At 37.1% G+C, this 14,107-nt stretch overlaps 1 protein-coding gene across 1 annotated transcript in view; it reads left to right on the plus strand.

Annotated features, from left to right (window-relative positions):
• Positions 1-14,107, plus strand: part of LAMC1 (laminin subunit gamma 1) — a 148,446-nt gene that overhangs the window by 112,982 nt on the left and 21,357 nt on the right. The window contains exons 14-18 of the mRNA XM_036753929.1: positions 3,868-4,113; positions 5,049-5,202; positions 5,872-6,014; positions 6,906-7,084; positions 7,358-7,514. Coding sequence (XP_036609824.1) covers positions 3,868-4,113; positions 5,049-5,202; positions 5,872-6,014; positions 6,906-7,084; positions 7,358-7,514 — 879 coding nt within the window. The remainder of the gene's footprint in view (positions 1-3,867; positions 4,114-5,048; positions 5,203-5,871; positions 6,015-6,905; positions 7,085-7,357; positions 7,515-14,107) is intronic.

A 14,107-nucleotide genomic window follows, 5' to 3' on the forward strand; every position in this document is an offset into this window, starting at 1 on the left:
ATGGAAGGCCAGCATGTAAATTAGAATGGAATTGCTTTGTCTGGTATCAGCAGGATCAACTCCCTCCTCACCCTCATGCCTTTAGCCTGAAAGAAAGACATTAGGGATCCTTGCATGCTCAAGAGGGAGAAAAGTCTATTCTGATAAGTGGCAGCACAGAGCCTCTAAAGGTAGCCCCAGAAAAATGTGGGGGTTAAAGCTATGACTGACTACATAGCAAAATGGATAAGAGGTTCGGTTCTTCATGAGGAGACTTGCAGAGACCATTAACATTCCTAATCAAAAGGAAAAAAGTTGGACTCAGTTGTGTTTATATTTCACACTCTAGGGTGTTTTGGTAGAGGTAATGCATAGAAAATATATATAGACTTACAAATACAATTAAGTCCTCTCTGGCTTATGAGTATCTCACTTAGTCTAAATTTTCCCTTACTTGATTTTCATTGTTTTGTTTAGAAGCCATGATCTGGTATTTTAGATGAAAATACATGATTTACCAGGGGAGTAAGAGCCTGAGGATGGGTTATTCTAAGGAGAATGTAAAGATATTTTAACTTCTCTCCTCCAGAATAAGGGTATCTCCTATTTTTACCTGCTCCACGTAGGAGACTTCAGTTTTATCTCTGCCCTGAAGGCTACAAAGAGAACCAACCCTAAACCCAGCCTGAGCCTGATGAGGGTGATGAAAGCGAACAGGAGGGTGGTAGTGGAAAGACCATTGCCTGGAAGCCAGGACCCTTGCAGGCTGTTGGTACCTTTCTTGCTCTGTGACTCACTTTGGGTAAATGATATCACCTCCCTCCACAGTGGTGTCCTCTTCTGGAAAATTAGTGTAGATCAGAGGTTGGCAAACTTTTTCTGTAAAGGTCCAGATAGTAAGTATTTTAAACTTTCTGGACTAATAGGCAAATTGGAGGATATTAGTAAATAGTTGAAAAACAAATTTCCACAAATTTTGTATTGTCAAAATTCAAAATATAATAATAATTGAGTACTTATAAAATTTGAGATAGAGATCTGCTAATGAGAAGAATGGCACTCTTTTTTGGGAGGGTAACATTTTGCTTAATTGGGGTTCAAAATTAGTGTTCCCTATTATCAAAACCAGTCGTAAATGTTCGCCTGTCAATGCTGATCTGTAATGAAATTTTACCTATTTTGTCTTTGAAAATGTCTTTTGACACAGATAATGCTAAAAACTGATAACAATCCACAAACATGATTTTAATTGAGCCAAAAGAATAGTCTTAAACGAATTTATTTTCTCTGGATAAATTTCTTTGGCTGCTGCAATCAAACGTGATTTAACTCATCATTAGTAAACAACTTTCCTTGCTTGATCGACATAAAAAATTTGGAAATTTACTTTCGTTGTAGCCTTGTTTTCAATTTTTTTTTATTTTTGTCAAGAAATTCTGGTGTGATGAGATATTCCATTTTAAATTTTCTAATTTTTCTGACTTGCTTTCCTGTGAGTTGGGAATATCAGGATGAGTTCCTAGTCTCATAATGAATAGTGTATTCTTTTAGCATAGCTAGAGTGTCATTGCATAATAAACACAATGCTTTGCCACCTATTTGAAAACAAAATAATCCATCCTCCACTGTGCCTTAAACATTCAACATTTGAAGTCTCCCTTTCACTTCTTGTTTTAATATGATGGTGTTGCAACAATTCGGCCAGCAGCAGCTGTTGTAGGCTGTAAGACCCACCCAAGACCAGCAACAAGAGCTGCTAACACAGGTTCTTTGATCTGCTTTACTAAGGAAAGTCACTTTAAGGGGTTAACAATCTTACTTTAATCCAACATGCAAATATCATTCACTTAGTTCAGAAAGAAAAGCCAGCACCCTGGCAAGGAGGTCATCAGAGAAACAAAGGCCAGACTCTTCAAGGGCACTTGATTAAAAAAGTGCTAAAAGAGAAAACAGCAACAGAAAGTCCCACCTGAATTACCAATGCGAATGGTTATGGACTGATAATCAAAAAACAAAATGTCATGATACAGTGATATGAATAGTGCTCAAACATTGTTGAGTTGTAATTAAGGGATTGCAATTTGTAGGGAGATGAGGAGCAGCGTGAAGACATTGTACCATATATATCGTAGCACAAAGGAATGAGTGTGGCTGTGTGCCAATAAAACTATATTTATAGACACTGAAATTTGACTTTTATTAATTTTCATGTCATGAAATATGATTCTTTTGATTTTTTTTCATCAAAAGATATAAAAACTGTTCCTAGCTTACGTACAAGGGTCATGCAAAAACAGGCAGCAAGCCCCATATGTGGTTATTTGCTGACTCCTGGTCTAAGTGAGTGTTCTTCAAAGTTTTTTTTTTTTTAAAGTAGACCCTATCAGTGAAAGAAAATTTTAACCATGCATCCTCATATGTGTATATTTATTTATAAATAATAAATTGGGGATGTTTTAAAACATATACAAATAAAAAGGATGAAATAAAGAATAGTTTTAAAATAATTTTTATTTTGTTAACGGTAGGAAAACCATTTCCTCTCAGAATATTATTAATACTTTTAGTGAGAACAACATAATCAAATTATGCTTCATTAATTTTGAAAATTTTAGTTTAACATCTTGTGATAGATAACAGCTATTCAAAAGCCTAGTTTTGTGTTCACTTTATTTTGATACTTGGTTTTAGTGGTTGTCATAACTAAAGAAGATATCTTAAAGATACATCAATCCAGAAATAAGAAATGTCTCAATAACTGTCCTTAGTCATGATATTCATTTTTCTGTCCCCTCCACCAATTAGGTAGAAGTTTTTTGTTTAATTTCCACTAATGAAATTGCATCTTCTCTGTGGAACTTGCAAACTAAATGGAAGATACTGCATTTTTTTAATAAGTGGGTTAAAAAACCAATGAGACTCCTTGGAAGATAGTGAAACAGGCTAGAAGATTCCAACTTGAAGTTTGAGTGCAAAGATATGAGCATTTTGTAGATGACACCAATCTTTTTGGCAACAAAAGCTTAATTTTAAAATCTTGCTAATCATGATGGTTTCATACTATTCTTTAACTAATATCTGAAGGCATAGTATATACTGGGATGAAGTTCGTCATTATTCTTAGCTGATACAAATCCTTTTTCAAATTTGGCAGGGGTGACTTCTTATCAAATCTAATTATGTTGTTGATGATGTTAACCTTGTAATGTGGCTAGACAGAACTTGTATTTTCATTTCTGCTACTTTCTTGCTAACTTGTGCACATCTTTAGTACTGTTTGCAGTCCACGGTTTCTTCATAAAAATCTTTTTAGACCACTTACCCATTTTATGAGGGTTATTTTGGCTAAAACTAGATAATAAAATTTACAAATGTACTTAGCTGGGTACACCTAAGCTGCAATATGGTACAGTATGCTCAAAGTAATGTTATGTCACTGACAAGTGAAATGAAGGTGCTTGCTCTATTCTACATGTGAATATTTGATATAAATATTTAAGAAAAGCTTAGTTGCTTTCTTTTTTTAATTAAAAATTTAAATGGAAGTTCTACTGTTTTACCACATCACAGTAGAACATTGTGTACTCTACTTTGCAAACCACTGGTCTAGATGATCTTCAGGATCCTGTTAAAAGTGCCATCACTTTGTAACAATAGCTCAAGGTGATACACTTTGTTCTCTGAAGGGTTCCTACTGAAGAAGTCAAACTAATATCTGGCTATTTTGGTTCTCCTTTCATCGTTGGTAGCATAATGGACAGAATTCAGTGAGCCTAATATTATTAGGCTCCTTTTAGCTATTTGGCAAGTAAGACTTGTGAACTATAAAATGACAGCTTGTTTTTGCCTTTATTTTAAACCTACAACATCAGTTTCTCTGCTTTGCAGGTAAAAGATGTGAACTTTGTGATGATGGCTATTTTGGAGACCCCCTTGGTGAAAATGGCCCCACAAGACTTTGCCGACCTTGTCAGTGCAGTGACAACATTGATCCCAATGCAGTTGGAAATTGCAACCGCTTAACTGGAGAATGCTTGAAGTGCATCTATAACACTGCTGGCTTTTATTGTGACCGCTGCAAAGATGGTTTTTTTGGGAATCCCCTGGCCCCCAATCCAGTAGACAAGTGCAAAGGTAATAGTTTTCAACTTAGAACTTGCTGACCTTATAAAGAAAGAACATAGCATCATTATACATTTTGTATTGAGGGATTCATTTTCTGGAGCTAAGTAATACAGTGCTGGGCCCAGAGTCAAGAGGATCAGAGTTGAAATCCAGCCTCATATACTTACTAGCTGTGTGACCCTGGGCAAGTCACTTAACCACTGTCTGCTTTGGTTTCCTCAACTGTAGAACGGGGATGATAACAATATCTACCTCCCAGGGTTGTTGTGAGATCAAATGAGACAATAATTGTAAAACAGTTAGCATAGAACCTGGCACATGGGGAGAGCTATATAAATGCATATTCTCTTCCCCCCTGTCATCTTAAGTATTGTGATTACCTTGTCTACAAACCGTGTCAGTCATCTCTAAGATGAATTTGTCAGAGGAAGAGAAGGAAGGAAATTTATACAAATAAAAAATACAATATTTTGTACAGTACGTAATTTGTAATTTATATAATATAATTTATACAAATACAAAATAGGAATTTAAAAGCAATACAGCCCTCCTTACCCTCAAGGAGCTTACATTCTTAAGAAGAGGAGACAACATATAAAGGGGAGTAAGTGGTGGCCAAGATAAGGGAATAAGGAGTGTTTTCATTTGGGGTGCCAGAGGGATGATGACTGAAGCCTTGGGGGGCTTGGATCAACACACATTCTGGTAGCAGTGGCAATATTGATTTGATTATGGTTTTCACTGGAAATCGTGATGGATTTAGAGTTTGGAGTGGCAGATATATGCACATCAGTAAGTCATGTGGCAGGAAAAGATCAGGGGGAAAAACAGTCATTTGGAGATGACCAGAGTACGGAGTTTAATATTCAGATAGAAGAGATTATACGCAGCCTCTTTTATCAGCATTTTCTCCAGTAATCTGTCGTTTTTTCCCTATCTCTTAGCTTGTAGTTGTAATCCTTATGGCACTGTGAATCAACAGACTACTTGTAATCAAGTGACTGGGCAGTGCGAGTGCCTCCCTCATGTCACTGAGAGGGATTGCAGCGCCTGTGATCCTGGATTCTATAATCTACAGAGTGGACGAGGATGTGAGAGGTAATGCTGAGCCACTTGTTAGCACAGCCGGGGGAGCAGTGGCTGAGGTATTGGGCTTGGATTTAGGAGGACCTGAGTTCAGATCCTGCCCTAGAACACTTGCTGGCTATAGGATTATTGGCAAATCACTTAATCTCCATCCCTCATCTGTAAAATGGGGATGAAGAGAAGCACTTACATGGTTGTTGTGAGGATCAAATGATATAACAAAAATAAAGCACTTTACAAAGGCTGTTGTTATCATCCCTTAGTTATAGCATTATTACCTATGTTTAGAGGTGATGGCTTCTAAGTGAATGAACAGAAATTATATTTAATTGGAAACATAAATGTCTGTTTAGCTTACACTTTGGACAAGGCACAGTATTGGCAGTATTATCTTCCTTTTTTCAGAGATGTGTAGTTAACATTAAGAAAGAAAAACAAGAGTCCCCATGTGGTTTTGACAGGGTAAAGGTCAACATTTGTGTTAGGATAAAAAAGAAATTCTGGATAGGAGTCATTAAAACTTGAAGTCACACTTTTTGCATCTGAAAACTTAACTCCTAGTCAGCAGTTATTTGTCCTCTCCTAATAGAAGAGGACATTTCTTGTGTATGGTTAGAAAAGCATTTGTTCAAAATCTGTTTCTTTTATTTAAAACAAAATTATTTTATATTTCATTTTCAGATGTAACTGTCATGCTCTTGGTTCTACCAATGGCCAGTGTGACATACGCACTGGCCAATGTGAATGTCAACCAGGCATCACTGGTCAACGCTGTGAGCAGTGTGAACCCAACCACTTTGGATTTGGACCTGAAGGCTGCAAACGTAAGGGATTGATGGCACAGCACTTCAAGCCTCTTGTCACCTTTGCTTCTAACCTTAGGGCTAGAAGGGGTCTCAACCTTACAAATACAAGAATTTACCTAAGTCATCCCTAGGTTGATGATTATATATCCTGGTCTTAGAAGTCTAGAGAGTTTAAAAGGTTCACTTGGTAATGATTTTATCTGTTTCTTCTATTTCCCACGCTACATTATTTGTAAATGGTAATTTTTACTTTTTATCCAATAAATTAAACCTTTCATTGATCACTTTTCTTTAGGCTATTCACAGGACTTTTTTTGTTGATTTGTTTATAGCAGCTGTTTCTCATCTGGTGCTTTTGGGGAGCAGATCTAATTATAAAAATCTTTCTTTCCTTGATCTAAGCAGTTCCCTGAAATCAAGTCCCAGGTTACTTAGGCTTTCTGCTTTCTGAATTCTTTTGTTTCTTCTATGGAGTTGTTATTGACCTAAACCAAGGAATAATATTCGTAAACATACCGTAAAATCATACCATAACCCCTTCTTCATTTGGGTTTTTTGGCTTCTTAGTGAGGAAACATTGAAAACAGAGGAATTGTGAGGATAGAGGTGACTCTGCTCAAGGTAAAAGCTACCAGGGCATTCAATGGAATGATTTTTACCATCCCAAGATACTATTTAATGTACCTTACAGGGCCCACATTGTACTTAAGCCTTTTTTTTTGTTGTTGTTCTAAAAGCTTCTGTGTTGCCTGCCTGGCAGATGTCTTTTAAATAGGTCTGTCTTGCAGGCAGACAGTGATAATGGTGCAGTCAGCTTCCTGATAAGCAACACACAGTTCAGAGAGAGCATCTCTTCTCCTTCCTTCCCTAGTTCTGTTTTGACTGAGATTTTCTCCTTTTACTCTTCAGCATGTGATTGTCACCCTGAGGGGTCACTTTCACTCCAGTGCAAAGATGATGGTCGTTGTGAATGCAAGGAGGGGTTTGTGGGAAATCGCTGTGACCAGTGCGAAGAAAACTATTTCTATAATCGGTCTTGGCCTGGCTGCCAGGAGTGTCCTGCATGCTACAGACTAGTGAAAGATAAAGTAAGTCTTTAGCAATGCCTTCTTAAGACTTTTACCATTTAAGGTAGAAAAATATCTGAACGCTCTTGGCATGCTGCTACCTGCTAAAGGCAGATAGATAAGCCAGTAGGTATATAGTTTAGATGTACTTTTGGTCTGTGTTTTTATTCATTATATACCTGCTAAGGATGCAGTAAGCACTAGCTAGAATCCTATCTCTTCTGGAATACCTCTGGGAAGGTGTCTGAGAAGGCATTTCACCTGTGCCCTCATTTCTTCCTTCACTTTATTGAGGTTGCTGATCATCGAGTGAAGCTCCAAGAGCTAGAGAACCTTATAGCAAACCTTGGAACTGGAGATGAAACAGTCACGGATCAAGCCTTTGAGGACAGACTGAAGGCAGCAGAGAGAGAGGTTATGGACCTTCTGCGGGAGGCTCAGGACATCAAAGGTAGGTGTTACTGGTGGCTGCCATTGGACTGGACAATGTAGTTATTAACCCAGGGCTAACATATTGTATCATGAATTTCATAAGCTCAGTAGTCAGAGTTTTTTAAAGATTTCTAAAAATATTTTATTTTTCCCCCAGTTATATGGAAACACAATTTTTTACATTCGTTTTCAAAAATTTTGAGTTCTAAATTCTCTCCCTTTCCCCTCTCCCCTTGTTTTGAAGGCAAGCAATTTGATATATGTTATACATGTGCAGTCATGGAAAATATATTTCCATATTAGTCATGTTGTGAAAGAAGGCACAGACTGTAGAAACAAAAAAGTTATGTTTTGCTCTGTATTCATATGCTATCAGTTCTCATTCTGGAGCTGCATAGCACTTTTCATCATAGGTCCTTTGGAATTGTCTTTGGTCCCTGTGTAGCTAAGAATAGCTAAGCCATTCACAGTTGATCATTGTACAATATTGTACTGATGTTCTCCTGGTTGTGCTCATTTCACTTTGCATCAGTTTGTGTAAGCCTTTCAAAGTTTTTCTGAGAGCATCCTGCTTGTCATTTCTTATAGTACAATGATACTCCATAACAGTTACATGCCACAACTTATTCAGCCATTCCCCAATTGATGGATAATCTCAATCTCAAATTCTTTGCCACCACAAAAAGAATTGCTATGAATACTTTTGTGTACATATGGGTCCTTTTTCCTTTTTGTTTTTTAATCTCTGTGCTTGTACTGAGGAAACAAAGATAAAAATGAATGAATCAGTCTTTGTTTTTCAGCTGCTTATATTCTGTTGTAGATACCAGTCCATTTTGACAATATCAAATCATATTAAAAGATGAAAATGTAAGGCGGTATGGGTAAAATAGTTTCATTCATTTTTTTAAAAAGAATCAGCTGTTTTTATTTATTTTTTGAGATTGGGTCTCCCTGTTTTCTCAGGCTTGGTAATACACTAGCCCCACTACTAATCATTACAGAAGCTTTGACCTATTAAATTTCTGACCTGGATTGGTTCACCTTTCCTTTGGCAGCCTGCTGGTTCCCTACTCCCAAAGACTTATCATATTGGTGCTGGTCTTAATGTGGTCACTCCACTGACTTACCCCTATTGCAGTTCAGAACTCTTAAGTTCAAATACCAGTCCTAACCTCCCCAGTTGTATGGATTCACAGGCGTGTGCAACCATGTTTAATGGAAGCAACTATTTTTAAATTCAATATTTTTATTTTTTTTAAGCCTTAAGTTAAACTTTTCTTGCCTCATCTGTCATTTTCAACTAAAGCATAACTACTTGTAAGTAGGCCATTATAATTCTGCATGTGAACTATTATCTATTATATACCTATGTACTCATGAGTATAGCATGGGCAATTGGCATTGCTTTGGAATAAATCGGAGCAAATTTCTTGTCAGGATAGCAGTAACTAAGTAGTATCTATTTCTAACATAAATATTCATCATCCTTGTGCACTTGATAAACAAATTTGAATTTGTGAAATTGATATAAATTAGTATTTTGAATTTGTGTTTGTTAATCAGCAAGCATTTATTAAGTGTCTACTTTGTGCTTCTAGTCTCTAACATAAAGAATTTTATACTGAAGTTCCATCAGGTATCTAGAGTGTGATTATCTATTAGGTTATGGTGATTGCAACAGCTCTATTAGATACTGCAGATATTCAGACTAGAGTGAGAAGGGATGTGGTAAGAATTTTTAGGATTGTGAGCATGTAATTGGGGGAATTCTTAGAAATGGAAGTTCTTACGTTTTCGGAGAAATGGAAGATAACACAAGGAGGTAATACAGTTAGGAAACTGTCAACATGCATAACTGCTGGTATCCTACAGTGCCCCACGTGATGTGGATTTAATCACCACCTTAACACTTTTCTCACCAAAAGTGTTCAAATCACTGAATTTCGCAGTTAACAGGGACCTCAGAAGCAATTTTGTCCAATTTGCACCTGACCAAGAATCCCTTCTACATCCCCAATGGGAATGATACCCAACTCTTCTTTTTTTTTTTTCTCATTTACCTTGTAGACTAGAAGCTACTGTTTCTTTTTTTTTCTTTTAAATTTATTTATTTAACATATTTAGTTTTCAGCATTGATTTTCACAAGAGTTTGAATTACGAATTTTCTCCCCATTTCTACCCTCCCCCGACTCCAAGATGGCCTATATTCTGGTTGCCCTGTTCCCCAGTCAGCCCTCCCTTCTGTCACCCCAATCCCCTCCCATCCCTTTTTCCCTTCCTTTCTTGTAGGGCAAGATAAATTTCTACACCCCATTGCCTGTGTATCTTATTATCTAGTTGCATGCAAAAACTCTTTTTGTTTGTTTTTGAACATCTGTTTTTAAAAATTTGAGTTCCAAATTCTCTTCCCTCTTCCCTTCCCACTCACCCTCCCTAAGAAGTCAAGCAATTCAACATAGGCCACATGTGTATCATTATGTATAACCCTTCCACAATACTCATGTTGTGGAAGACTAACTATATTCTGCTCCTTCCCAACCCATCCCCCTTTATTGAATTTTCTCCCTTGACCCTGTCCCCTTTCAAAAATCTTTGTTTTTGATTACCTCCACCCCCATCTGCCCTCCCCTCCATCATTCCCCCCCCCTTTTTTTTTATCTTCTTCCCTCTTCTTTCCTGTGGGGTAAGATACCCAACTGAGTATGTATGGTATTCCCTCCTCAGGCCCAATTTGATGAGAGCAATATTCACTCATTCCCCCCTCACCTGCCCTCTCCCTTCCTCCCACAGAACTGCTTTCTCTTGCCACCTTTATGCGAGATAATCCACCCCATTCTTTCTCTCCCTGTCTCCCTCTCTCAATATATTCCTCTCTCATCCCTTAATTTGATTTTATTTCTTTTAGGTATCTTCCCTTCAACTTCAACTCACCCTGTGTCCGCTCTCTCTCTCTCTCTCTCTCTTTACATCTATGTACACATACATATATACATACATACACATTCACATATATATGTATATATATGCATATTCCCTTCAGCTACCCTAACCTCCCAAGCCTGCCCATTTGACTTTTGGTTAATTCTAATTATTAGGAAGTTTATTCAGGGATTTTTTTTTATGGAAACATATTTCTGTTTTGTGGTTGTTGCTGTTAGGTTTTAATGGCTCTCAGTGGAAATATTGGATTGGTTTTATAGAAATTAATTTAAAAATTTTTTAAAGTCAGTAAATCTTATTGAAAAGCTATCAGAAGTATTCCCTTTGACCCAGCTGAGAGGGGAAAAAGGTAACTTATAAGTTAGGTCTTCATAGATTAGAGGTATAGGATTTGATATTCCTATTTCACTTTTTCAGATCTTTAAAGAGAAGGCAGAAGAAGAGGTAGAGTTTTTCTGTAGCATTCAAAGCTGTATCTCCTCTGTAGAGTGTAGTGACAAACAAGGGAGTTTTAGGTTTGAAGCCTGATGACCATTAACTGGCTGTATGAATTTAGGCAAATGATTTAACTTGGCTCAGCCTCAGTTTCCTCATGTAAAATAACAAGGATAGCAATACCTACCCTGTCTACTTCACAGGGTTGTAGTGAGATGGTGTGTGTAAAAATACTCCGTAAAATGGAGAGAAACACTATGTAAAATGTCATCATTGTTATCATTATTATTAAGGAATAATTTCTATCATCGAAGGAATGTTGAGGCTTTTTTCTTAGAAAGATTCTTATTTTCCCCAAAGGTAAAGTATTTGGAATCTCTTTGTAGGTTAGTAGGTGAAGATGTGCAATAAAAAAGCGGGGAATTAGCAAGGATATCTAGGTAGAAGAGAGTTCACTTTGACATCCTGTAAATATATTTCTTATAAACCTGTTGGACCTGGTGCAAGGCTCAGCTGTTCTTCTGTGCTTTAGTTGAACCCAGTGACTGAATTTGTTGGGGATTTAGGAGTAAATAGAACATTTCTGGCAAGAGAATTTTATTACTGGTTTTGGCCAGTTTGTTTGGTTTTTGTTCCAGTGCCCAGAAACTGTTTTATAAGATTCGTTTTTAGAAATGTAAAAAAAAAAAAAAAAACCATTAATAGGTCAGTGACCTAGTTTAACTCCAGTTTTTCATTTTGTTGTATGGCCTGTTTATAGTTTTAAGACTGTGAGATAGAAGAATTTTAACAAATGCTGTCTGTTCCCCTTAAAGATCTGTGTTTCTTGAATTTAAGAAAATATTTTACTTAAAAGCATGTTGCCCTGTTGATGTGCGCACTTGTGTTATGACTTCTAGACTTTGCCACCATAATTGCTTCATCTGATTCAAACATCACTTGCTATAGGGGCTTCGAAGGGAAATGTTGTCATCATTCCTTTCTTAATCTATACTTCTCCAGGCCTGCTTACAATACAGAGACCTCAATTCTATCTCTTTTACTCTTGTCCAAGTAAATCATTTTGTTGGTTGAAGAGAAGCTGGGAAGTTTTAAGAGGCATTGTACTTGAAGGCAGCAATATTTCATCTCCTTCACATCAAGCTCTGTAGAGAGTAGACATCCTAAGTTATCTCTGGCAGTTATATCAGAGAGTTGCTGATGATAAGGCTTCCCAGTACTCAGATGGGTGGATCCATGCCTGACTGTCTTGTACTTAGGCTTAAGTGAAAACCACAGAATTCTTTGAAATAATGATTTTTTTCTTTTAAGATCAAAAGTAATTATGTGTATTTTATACTTTTCATCTATCCTAAAATATGAAATATGAAAAATATGAAAAGAGACTATGTTGAGTGATTAAGCCTTAGAAGTAAAATCTTAATACTACATCCTGTACTTCCTCTGCCTTGCTCCCAGATCTACTTTCCCTGAAGAACTGCCCCAACATGATAGGGTAACTCATTTTTTTTTAAAGATAATCCATACTAATGTCTGGTGGCATAACCAAGGAATTTTTTCTTGGGCCTAATCAGAATAACTCAATCAAAGTCTTAATCTCTTTTTGCCAATTTCAAAGTGCGGTAAGAAACTTGTGCAGTTAAACCTTTGTGCCACTCTTAGCATTTTCTCCCTCGAGTCCAAATTTTGGTGGCTTTTTTTTTTAATCCTCAGAGGTCTTTATTTCCCAAACCTCTGTTCATCTTTGCTCTTGCCTGTGACCCAGCATTTTATTTATTTATATATATATATATAAACCGTAGAAAGCCCAAAATAAGCATAGTGCTTCTGGGTAACCAGCCAGTTCTGAGTGTAACTACACAATTTACTTCATGGTTCTTATCTGTTGGTATGTCCTAATTTGATGTGAAATTTTTAATATTAGTGCTATGTGACAGACTCGTATTCAGTTTATGAATCTTTATGAACCAGAAATACATACCAAGTTGATTCATTTCAACCCACTGAATTAAATGGCTATTTTGCACATGGTGTTAGAGATTCTAAGACAAAAATGAAGCAGTCCTTACCTTTAGAGAACTTACAGAGGGGAATATAACTTAAAAATTCTCATTCGAAGGGATGGGGAGGAGATGAGTGAGGTCGGGGGAGGATTAAGAGAAACAAAGAGGAAAAGATAGAGGAGGTTGGGGAGAGATTTCTGAAAGAGACAGGTGAATAGGGAGAACATTTCAGGCATGAAATTCCTCTGCCAAGGAACAGAGATAATACAAGAGGGTATATTGGATTCAGGGAAAAAAACTAGGAGGTCACTTTAGCTGGAACATAGATTATGGGAAAGGGAATTCTATAAATTATTTAGAAAGGTAGATGTTAGCCCTGTTGTGGAGGGCTTTAAATGTCAAACTGAAGAATTTGTGTATTATGCTACAAGCAACAGGAAGTCCCCTAAGTTTTTGAAAAGGGATGTGACATGGTCAAATCTGTACTTAGGAAAGATTGATTTGGTAGCTATGTGGAGAATGGACTGGAGGGAGGAGAGACTGAAAGTAGGGAGACCAGTTAGGCAGCTCTTGTAGTATTCAAAATGAGAGATTGTGAGGCCTGACCTAGGCTATTTGAGATGAGGGAGAGGGAAGACTCACGGGAAAGAAGGATTATACTTTTTTTGTATAGCCTCAGAAGGCGTAACTAGGAAAAGTTGATTCAGGTTGCAAAGAAGAAAATCTAGGAGTGATGTAAAGAAATGCTTCCTAATCGTTGGAGCTGTCTCTAAGTAGAACGGCTCCCTTAGGAGATAGATGGCCACCAGAGTCTTTTTCAGGAAGACTTTATTTGAAGCAGTGGATGCCAAGTGCCTGGAAGGTAGAAGGTAGTAGTACCCTTTGTGGAAATAAGGGAAATTTATAGTAGACTAAACTGGAGGACAGAATGGAGGTTGATAATTGTGGGGATTTGAGAAGTGAAATAGGTGGTGGTAGATGATTTCATTTTCTCAGTCAAGTAAAAGATGCAAGGGGAACGGTGTAGGGTGAAGAGAAAAGAGAAGAGAATGTTTGCACTGTGATTATCGATCATGGAAGAATAAAAAGATTGCCACGTAGTAGTGAGAGCCAAGTTGAGATTAGATAGCATAAATTTGTAGTGGATCAGTAGTAAAAGTTGTGTAACTTATTCCGTTGGTATTAAGTAGCATTTAAGTAAGAATAGAGAGGTTGGATGGTGGGGTACCT

This window comes from Trichosurus vulpecula, chromosome 4 (assembly GCF_011100635.1).
Source record: "Trichosurus vulpecula isolate mTriVul1 chromosome 4, mTriVul1.pri, whole genome shotgun sequence".
Classification (NCBI taxonomy): Eukaryota; Metazoa; Chordata; class Mammalia; order Diprotodontia; family Phalangeridae; genus Trichosurus; species Trichosurus vulpecula.